Source organism: Alnus glutinosa, chromosome 9 (assembly GCF_958979055.1).
Source record: "Alnus glutinosa chromosome 9, dhAlnGlut1.1, whole genome shotgun sequence".
Lineage (NCBI taxonomy): Eukaryota > Viridiplantae > Streptophyta > Magnoliopsida > Fagales > Betulaceae > Alnus > Alnus glutinosa.
Window position 1 is genome coordinate 25,268,774 of NC_084894.1, and position 10,452 is coordinate 25,279,225.

Below are 10,452 nucleotides of genomic sequence, written 5' to 3' on the forward strand. Positions count from 1 at the left end.
TTTTTTCAAATGTCTCAGTCGAAACCCATAAGGACAATCACAAATACAATGAAAGAAATTAATTTCGCTTACAGCTTGAATTGATTTGGCAAGATACCAAATCATGCTCTGTTTTTCCATTATAGAGAATACTGTAGTACTCGTTGATAACTCCTCATATAAGGAAGGTTTGAATTTAAACTATCAAATAAAGCTACTAATCTAATGTTTGAATATACAAATGTAATCAAATTTCTATCAGTAATCATATTTCTATCAATGAGGCACATGGGAAGAAATCAAGTAGGAGACTGCTGCAAGTCTGGTTTATCTGTCAAAAGTCAAAACACATGCAGCCAGCCAAGATTGCCGATTCCAAATGGCAAGCATCCAAAGATTCCAAACCACCAGGGTCACTATCAGACTCAAGCACTAAACGACACAAGACCGCCAGGACAAAAAGCGATCAAAACAAAAGTCAGCCTAATTTGACTCGTCCAACTCTGAACCTTCGTCATTGCATACGCAATGCTGTTGGACACCACTGAGAAAACTGTTTTATTCAAACTGTGTGTGAGAGAGAGAGTGAGAGATGGAAAAGCAAGGAAAGAGACGACTCCGGGTGGTGCTAGTACCATTACCGTTCCAAGGCCACATAAACCCAATGCTTCAGCTGGGCAGCATCCTCCGATCCAATGGCTTCTCCATCACAGTCGTACACGCCCAATACAGTCCCCCCGACCCTTCAAGCCACCCCGATTTCAGCTTTCTTTCCTTGCCAGATACCTCTTCTGACTTCAACGTCTTAACTAGCGACGCATTTGATTTTGTATTGCAGCTTAATGCCAAATGCAAAGCTCGTTTCCGAGAATGTTTGGCTGCAGATGAGGCAACAGGAGCCGACGATGGAATAGCCTGCATTATCTACGATGAGTTCATGTTCTTCTCTGAAGAAACGGCAAAGGATCTGAACCTTCCAAGCATCATCTTACGCACATCTAGTGCTTCCAATTTTCTTGCTCGTACTGCCCTTATCCAACTCAAGACAGAAGGCCACATTCCCTTCCCAGGTATATATATATATATTCACACCCTCATAAAGGATAAACATTAGGCCTCTGTTTTTGCTGATTTTAGTTGAAAAAGAAGAAGATGGAAGATCTGAATCTTCCCAGCATCATTCTCATGGCATAGCTATCCTGCAAAAGAAAAAGATGCACGCCAACATGTTTTTTTCTTCTTTTTATACCAAAAGTTGAAAATGAGGTAAACTATAGATTTAGAATCAAAACTCAAATTACCCGTTATTCTAAAAATTTAAGCTGATACAAAAAATTGTGAATTTGATATTTAATTATTATAGTAAGTGAGAGAAAAGAGAAAGACCACACCCCTTGTGGTAAACACATAAATGTTCTTCATATGTTGAATGATCATAGCCAATGAAACTAATTCACTAATACTCAAACTTTTATGAATTACAGAATCTAGGTCACAGGATCCAGTTCCAAAGCTTTATCCACTCAGGTTCAAGGATCTACCTTTCTCCATTTTTACAAATTTAGAGAACTTTTTGCAAATGGTGAGCAAAACTTCTAACAGCAAAACATCTTCAGCCATCATTCATAATACAATTAACTGCCTTGAAAATTCATCATTGGCAAAGATTCAACAGCAATGTCAAATTCCTATCTTTCCAATAGGCCCTATGCATAAGATTGCCTCGGCCTCCTCTAGTAGCTTATTGGAAGAGGACAGTAGCTGCTTGGCTTGGCTTCATAAGCAAAGTTGTAACTCTGTTATTTATGTAAGCTTAGGAACCATAGCATTCATGGACGTCAAAGAGTTTGTTGAGATGGCTTGGGGCCTAACGAACAGCCAGCAATCTTTCTTGTGGGTGGTTCGACCGGGCTCAGTTTGCGGTGCGGAATGGATTGAGGTATTGCCCGAAGGTTTGAAAGAAAACATTGACGAGAGGGGTTATATTGTGAAATGGGCACCCCAAAAGAAAGTTCTAGCACACAATGCAGTGGGAGGGTTTTTGAGCCATTGTGGATGGAATTCAACACTAGAGAGTATTTGCGAAGGAGTTCCAATGATATGCAAACCGTGTTTCGGGGACCAGAGAGTGAATGCAAGGTATGTGAGCCACGTATGGAGTGTAGGCTTGGAATTGGAGAGTGAGTTGGAGAGAGGTGAGATAGAGAGAGCTGTAAGAAGACTTATAGTGGATGAAGAAGGGAAAGAAATGCGGAAGAGGGGGAAGAATTTGAAAGAGAGAATCGAACTTTGCATTAAAGAAGGTGGTTCCTCTAACAACTCCTTGAACGAACTAATAGAGATGATCATGTCATTTTAATACCATTGATGCTTTGAACAAAACTAGACTTCATGAAAGCCCACGATTATTTGCTAATTTGCAAGAGAGTTTGTTATTATTATCTGGTTGGAGCGGTAATTTTTATTATTATTATTATTTTCTTGTCTTTATTCTTTTCTGGGTAAGAATGGTTGATGGATTTGACATTTTCAAGTATGGATGGTAATTAATTTTTCATAATTATGTGTTGGGGGTGAAGACCAATAACAAAATACGTAGCGGAAATTATCAACCCCTCTTTGTGCAAATTAAATAGTCAATCTAGCTAGCACTAAAATATCAACTCACCCAAAAACAATGCAGAAAAATAAATCCAGCAACCACCACAAACAAGACACCAAAATTTGTACGTGAAAAACCCTCCAGTGTGAAGGGAAAAACCACGGGACCTAGTCCAGTTAAAACTTTCACTATCAACAATAATGGGCTTACAAATTGTCTTCTCTATAACAATATCTAAAGGTTATCACCACATCAAGAATACACACATTCTTAGATTAAAACATAAATTCATCACTTCAAAAGTGGATTCTAACAAAAACAAAGAAATGTCTCACCAAGTGGGAATGAATAACTGAGCAACTGGAGCGGAAGTACAACGATCAACACCAGTCAATGCGTAGCTCTCGTCGTCAGGAACAACATACTAAAATTTCATCAAGATCGGACCATAGATGATCCTCCAATCTCTGACGGAAATAGCTATGTTAGAAGCTCTATTTTTCTCCTCTCCCTCACTGTTTTCTCAAGCCCCTTTCAAAAACTAGCTTCCCTCTCTCTCTCTGTGTCTCAAGCTGAAAAATTAGCTTGCCTCCCTTTTCTTTCTATTTTATTTTTCTTCTTCTTTCTTTCTTTCTTTTTTTTTTTTTTTTTTTTTTTTTTTTTTTTTAAGTACATCAGTAACCAATTACAACAAAAAGGAAAAAAACCCAACAAGAGGGCCTGGGCAACCCAAAATTGAAACTAAGAACGAAAGTACGCGGGGGCAATGCTTCCGAAGATGCGGGCCCATTAGCTCGAGGCACGGATGCCACAAAGCCGGGGTCACCATTAAAGGTGATTTCAAATGTGTATTGAGTCACAAGGACCCAAACACTCAAACAGAGGTAAACAAGGGGAGAGGGGAAAAACAAAGAAGCCCATAAAAACATACAAACAAACACAAACACAATAACAGCAGTAAAGATGGCGGAGCTGGCGGTGTGGGAGCCATCCCAGGAGGCGCGTGAGAACCACGCGCCGCCTAGGGAAGGCCTCTCAGCAATGGGCAGCGGCGGAATAGGCCGGAACCACCGGGGGTTGGTGCGGAAAGTGGAGGAGGGTGAAGGTGGTGGCTCCACGCGCCGGTTGAGACGATGAGCGTGCTGGCGCGTGGGAAGCACGCGCCATCGTCCAGGCGTCGGTGGAGACGGAGAAGACCACCGGCGGATTCCAAGAACTCCGGCGAACCCATTGCTGAGGAGCATGTCTTGAGAGAGAGGATGGAGGTGAGTAGATCTAAAACTCAAAAAACGGGTCCAAACTCCAAACCTTGAAAACCCATAAACATGGTGGATGAAGAGGGGATAAGCCAAAAGAATCTGCTGGTTGAAGGAAAAACGAGAAAAAGCAGGAGAAAGGTGAAGATAACTCCGGTGCAAAGCCGACTCGGTGTTTTGAGAAATAAATCTCAGATTTATTTGAGTATGGGTGTGGGTGTTAGGGTGTTTTGGAAGGGGGAGTAGCGTAGGGAGATGAGGGAACGAACGGGAGGGAAGCAAGAAGCTCCCCTCCCACGGAGACATAAACAGGGGCTGTCTCCCCTATTTCTTTGGCCTGGGTTGGTCCCCCACGTGGGAGGGACCACCCAACATTATGTTACGACAAAATAGGTTTCAAGATGAGAACATAGGACTAGGATTGACAATTCAAAACCTTAATGAGAGGAGGTCTTGATGAGGTTCACTTAACTGTGCGTATTCGAAGAGCTCAAGACCTAACAATTTCAATGCCTTGCAAAACAATCAATCCGCCCCAATTAAAAAGGAATTATTACGTTTCAAGGAGACTAAAAGCCCAAGCGTTGCACCCACATAAATTCAAGTCAAGATTAAAACAAATATTCCCATTACTAGCAACATGATCTTCCCTGATAGAGAGAGATATGGAGAAGCAATGGCAGAGACACCACAGACTGGTGTTGGTTCCATGTCCATTCCAAGGCCATATATATAAATATGATGCTTCAATTGGGGTCTATTCTTCATTCAAGGGGCTTCTCCATCACAATCGCTCACACCCAATTCAACTTTCCCTACACATCAAATCAACCCGATTTCAATTTCAACAGCAACTGGAGGCTTCACTTTAGGAGTCACTGGAATGGCCCTAATGATGGAAACAGAGGAGCATCATGATGAGATTGCCTGCATCGTATATGATGAATACTTGTATTTTACAGAAGCAGTGGCAACTGGCAATGCTACCAATGCTCTGACTTACAGAGCAATTCCTTAACTCCTAAAAGATGGTTGCATTTCTATGCAAGGTATGTAATGGTTGCATTTCTATGCTGTTATAACTGTAGTGATTCCATCTATATGAATTTATTATAATTATGGAATTATTGATTATAAAGATTATGGAATTATATGGAATTATATTAAATCAGGTTCTCTTGAAGTTCTCTGTCCGAATTTTTGAAAATGGGAGATGAAGATATAAGTCCAGAGTGTCGGAGCAAGTAGAGACTGCACCCTGAACTGTTTAGAAACTGTCTGGAAAACTGGCTGAGCGTCCCTTCATTCCCTACTCGAATTTTCAGGAATTCGGGCAAAGAATTGGGATTCATGCTCAACATAGCTGAAGTTGATACCGGTAACAGCACAATCTCTAATGATTGAGAGTATTCATTAGATGCAGATCCTATATTGCTGGAACTAGTACCGGAGCTTCAACCTCTCAGATTCAAGGATCTACCCATTTCAAAAATAGAGTACTTACTGCAACTAATAGCTAAAGCACGCGAGAAAAGAACGTCTTCAGCCATCATTTGGAACACCATGATGAATAATGTCATATCATTAAAGAGCACATAGGGTCGCAACCCCAGTACACAGGAAATATATTAGAAACATTATTTTTAAGGTTATTGGAGCGATAATTAATTTTTTTAAGAAAAAAGTACATCTACCCCCGTCAAACAAGGGGTGAAAACCAGATTACGGTTACTGGTTATTGGCTAAAACCGATAACCGTAACCGGGGTAGCCGGTTGGCCAAAATCGCCAACTGGCTCCGGTAACCGAGGTAACCGATTGGTTTATATATTTTTTATTCTTTTTGTTTTTTTTAATATTTAATTTTTAAAAAAAAAATAATAATAAAATAAGTTTTTGTTTTTATAGAATTTTATAATTTTATGAAGGGTATTTTTGTTATTATGGAGCATTGACATTGTTTGATTATTCAAGAGAAACATTGAGACAATTGATAATTTGAAATGCATTAAAAATTGAATGAGAGTTTAAAGGAATGTGTATTGTTTTCCTTTTTCATAATTATTGTCTTTATGCTTTTCTGGATAAGAAAAGTGATGGATTTGAGTTTTTCAATATGGTTGGTCACTTGGTCATTAATCACGTTATGAGAAAATAGGATTCAAGATGAGAACAGAGAATTGGGATGGGTTGCAATTTAATAAACGAATTGCAACCCGAAGCCTCTAACGAAAGAGAGATCTGATGAGGCTACTTATCTGAGCAAAGTATTCAAGAAGCTCGAGACCCAACAATTCCAATGCCTTGCAACACAATCCATCTGGGCCGCAATCAGATTTTTTTCGGGCAACATTCCCACTGCTCCTCCCCCCCCCCCCCCCCCCCACCTTCAATCCCTATTGTGAGTGGAAAAGATCAACCTATTAGATTATTAGGTATTTAGTTTCCTTTGCTTTAAGCTTGTTTTAGTTGTTTTTTGTTGTTCGATGTACTTTAAAAAATAAATAAATACATGTAGAAGATTCGCTCCGTGTTCGCAGCCATGACTATGAACTCAGAAATACTCCTTATAAAAAACAAACTCATATCAATAAAATAGAACAAAATTGACCCAAAAAGCAAATATAAAACGTTGGTCAAGCACCCATTCCATCCCCAGCATTATAAATCAAAAGTTTTCTTTTGTTTCCAAAAAGTGCAAAGCAAACAGAAATAAAAAAAAAATGGTGAGAAAGCAGACCTTCATTAGTGCCCTTCATGAGTTGCTTGTAGTGGGAGACTTATTGATTAAGATCCAGTCTTGTGATTGTGAGCTGTGAATTGGCCACAGAGGAAAAAGGGCTAGGGTTTTTGCCGAGACGAAAAATGGGGAAAACACAGATTAGGGTTTAAGAGGAAGCAAGAGTAGTTGCTAGAAGCATCGTAGAAGCTGAATTCTTCCAGACCTTTTTCCCTTTCCCTCAAAAGCTGGTACGCAGAGGATGACGATGCAGAACAAAAATATCTCTTGAAAACAAACGGCAAAAGTGTTGAACTAACGGCCAAACGTTTTGCCTTACATCGTACGACGTCGTTTGCTATTATTGAATCTGGTCCATCAATTTTTTTAACAGCAGATGTGCTGTGATTCTTTTAACAGGATGCCGGATCCATAGTAATATACCCCTAACCCACGGAACCCGGATCCATATCACATTTTTAAGATAAATGTTATATGTATTTAAGCTTTTATAAAAATAGTTTTTCTAACTTATATGAAACTTATTCATTGCACTGCTGTATGCCGAATCAAGCTACCACTTGACATTACTGAGACTTCATTTTTGCATATCCCCCCTACAAAACCTACTTTGGAATACGCGTGCGGATACACACGCACATGCCCTAAGAAGTCGTACTCATGTGTTCTTTCCTCCTACGAGGGCTGTACGGGTAACGTAGGAGACATCTCTATTTTCTCCTGAGGGAATTAAGAGATAGTCTGTTGCCCTGGATGAGATTGCATTATATCTCATCAATATGAAAAATTGAGATCTGGAGATATAACGCAGAACACTGACTGAACTTCTAGAGCTCTTTTTTTATTAGAGATGATCAAAACAATTAATAAAAAAAAAATGATACGGGTACTAATATATAAGTTCCACATTATCTTAGTAAAATTCCTTTTAAAAAAATTAAGTACATATAACCATTTTTTATTTTTAATATATAACATTTTTCATGCCACCCTATACACAAAATGACCTAAATTCAAGTAATTTGAAAATTCATAATTTTAAAGAAATCGTAAGAAATCCGAAGCCTATGGTGCTCAGTGCTCTGTTAGCCAAGATTGCCTCGATTGCCCAAACAGCAAGCATCCAAATCCCGCTGGAGAAAGCGATCAACTTTAAACCTTCGTGATTTGCATAAGCATGTGATTCTATAATTTTTGTTAAATTTTTTTTTTTAAAAGAAAGTAAAATAATTTATATGTTTACCTATTTAGAACAGATAGGTGGGTGTGAGAGATCACTTATGAAATTTATTTGATTGAATAAGTGGTTGAACAGCCTAATTTTTATTTAATTATGTGAGTTTCATAAGTAGTCTTTTACGACCAACTAAAATATGCTTTTTTAAAAAACGTACAATGTTAAAGGTTAAATTATGATTTTTAAGGTCAAACTACGATTTTGTCATACGTTTAACAATGTTTTTAAATTACACTTTTAAATAGCACTTTTTAAAATCGCAAGCACAAACCAACCTTAAATTACTCTAGATGGGTTAGAACTAAAGCCCAATACTTGTGGATTGAGATATTCAGTAATTTTGAAGCCTGAATTGATTAGATTGTAGTAAATGTAAGAGAACTCTCAGCCTAAACAAAAAACTTACAATTACGATAAATAAAACAAAATAAACACAAATGGAAACAATAAGATCATTTAAGTGGTTCTTTTAATGCGAGGTACATGAAGTTCATGGGTGAAGCGATCGCAAAACAATTCCCTATGGAATACAACCATATAGGGAGTCTTTGATAAAGATTGTTGAGTTGAATTTTTATTTATTTATTTATTTTAGTAGTGGTAAAAAGTTGATGTAATATAAAGTTAAAAGAATTTGTATGGAAACGTGAGAAAAAGAAAAAAAAAAAAAAAAAATTAGTATTGTAATTAGGGTTGTCAATGTTTAACACAACTCACGAATCCGATATTAAGTTATAGAGTTAGGGTTTAGACTAAATGGGTTAGGGTTGACTTGTTTACGATACAATTATAAACGGGTTGACCCGACAACTCGTTACAACCCGTTTCATTTTCGAGTCACCTGCCAACTTGCGGGTTGACGGATCAACCCGTTTACTTAAAAAATGTTTTTTCTTAAATGCTTGTGTTTCCTTCCATCTTGTGGACCTGGATCAACAAATTGCTGCCTAGCCTCCCAAATCCCGCTAAAAGATGTGAGAAGAGAAATACCTCCTCGATGAGCTTGGTGAAAAAGTGCTCGGCCTAGACCGTGGACATGCTTTCTCCTACTCTGTTTTTCCTTGAGGTGTTCTTGATTGGTAAATGGTAATAAACAGTGCTATATTTTCTACTAACTTTTCTTTCTCTCCTAGTTCTTTTCTTTTTTTCCCTTTCTGCTAGAGAATTTATATTGTGAATCTATCATCAGGTGGCCGGCCATCATTTTATAGGATGGAAATACTGAAATAGCCACAATTTTTTTTAAAAAAAAAAGCTCTTAAAAAAAAGTAAATATCTTAAAACAAAAGGAAAAAAAAAATATTAAAAAACAAAATCTTTTTTTAAAAAAAAAAAAATATATATATAATAAAAAAAAAGAGAAGGGAACAAGGAAAAAAAATCTTTAAAAAGTCAGGTCGGGTTGACATGACCTGTTAACCTAATCGTATCGTGTCGGGTAACCTGGCGGGTTAGTCGTGTCGTGTTCGGGTTTCAACCCGATTAATAATCGTGTCGGGTTCGATTTGGTTTAATTGAGTTGTTAGGTCAAGTGAATTGACCCGAACCCGAGACAACAACCAAAATTGCCAACCCTAATTTGTAGTTGATTTTTTTATTTGAATAATAATAAAAAATTATTGATGTGATATAAAAAGTGAAAAAAATAATAATAATAATTTTAAAGCTGATTGATTTTGAGAAAAGTAAAAATAAAATAGGGGAATACAAACCCCTCACAAATTAGTGATGAGAAAATTGTGGTTATTTTCGAATCCGACTTCTGTGTTGTACTTTAAAATTGTGATGTTTTCACTTTAAAAAAAAAGGATGACGTTTTAAGCCCAAAAAAAAATTAAACTAAACTTGCTGTTTGACGCCTTAAGAAAATTAAATCTTGTTCTACTCTCTCTCGAATTTGCCTCTCCCTTTCTCATAATTGTCTCTCTCTCTCTCTCTCTCTCAAATTTTCTTCCTATGGGATTCTGGGTTCTGACATGGATTGAGATTAAATTGATTATTTGTTGTTTTTGTTATACACATTAGTTGTTTTAACTAAAATTTGGTAAATCCTAGAAATTGAAACTGATTGGTTGAAGTTTGCTAAGATTTTGGGTTGAAGGAAACTCGATTGTAATTTCTGATTGGGTTATTAAAGTAGCTGATCATGGTAAATTTAATGGTTGATTTTGTTGGTGCTGTTCTCTGTTTGTTCGGCTAAGGATGCCAAATGGCCAGTTGGCCTGCTATGGCCGAATGGAAGAAGATGAGATTTGGGAGTCTTGGTTTTGTTTAATTTTCTGGTTTAGCTGATTGAGAATGCTAGTCTTGCGGAGGATGATTGTTGATAAATATTGATTTACAATAAAGCTCCAAATAAATTTGGTGGAACAGTTTTTATAGTAAGCAAACCCAAAAGAAAACCAAGAAGTACTTGCCTTTAACTGAGGTGAAGGAGATCAACGGAAGGGGATGGTATTGAAAGAGCAAAATGGGTCCCACCTGTCATGGTTGCCAAGGACAGAGCACCGCCATTTCTTGTTGTCGGCCCTCCAACAACGCTCGGACTCCGGGTCCATGGCAGCATGTCCCCAGTACCTTGATTGCAACACTGATGCAATAGCAATAAACTATGATCAGATATATTTAATATAGAGAAG

General features: G+C 37.7%; 1 protein-coding gene across 1 annotated transcript; it reads left to right on the plus strand.

Annotated features, from left to right (window-relative positions):
• Positions 1-553: 553 nt before the first annotated feature.
• On the plus strand, positions 554-2,455 carry LOC133878413 (UDP-glycosyltransferase 76E2-like). Its single transcript, XM_062316967.1, has 2 exons — positions 554-1,049; positions 1,464-2,455. The coding sequence occupies exons 1-2, from the start codon at positions 572-574 to the stop codon at positions 2,336-2,338; spliced, it is 1,353 nt and encodes a 450-aa protein (XP_062172951.1). The 5' UTR covers positions 554-571; the 3' UTR covers positions 2,339-2,455.
• Positions 2,456-10,452: the final 7,997 nt, after the last annotated feature.

Excerpts from the sequence above, each read along its gene's own strand:
- LOC133878413 (XM_062316967.1), top strand. The coding sequence starts at position 572 with ATGGAAAAGCAAGGAAAGAGACGACTCCGGGTGGTGCTAGTACCATTA. Across the intron at positions 1,050-1,463 it reads AGGCCACATTCCCTTCCCAG|AATCTAGGTCACAGGATCCA; the intron begins GTATATATATAT and ends TATGAATTACAG.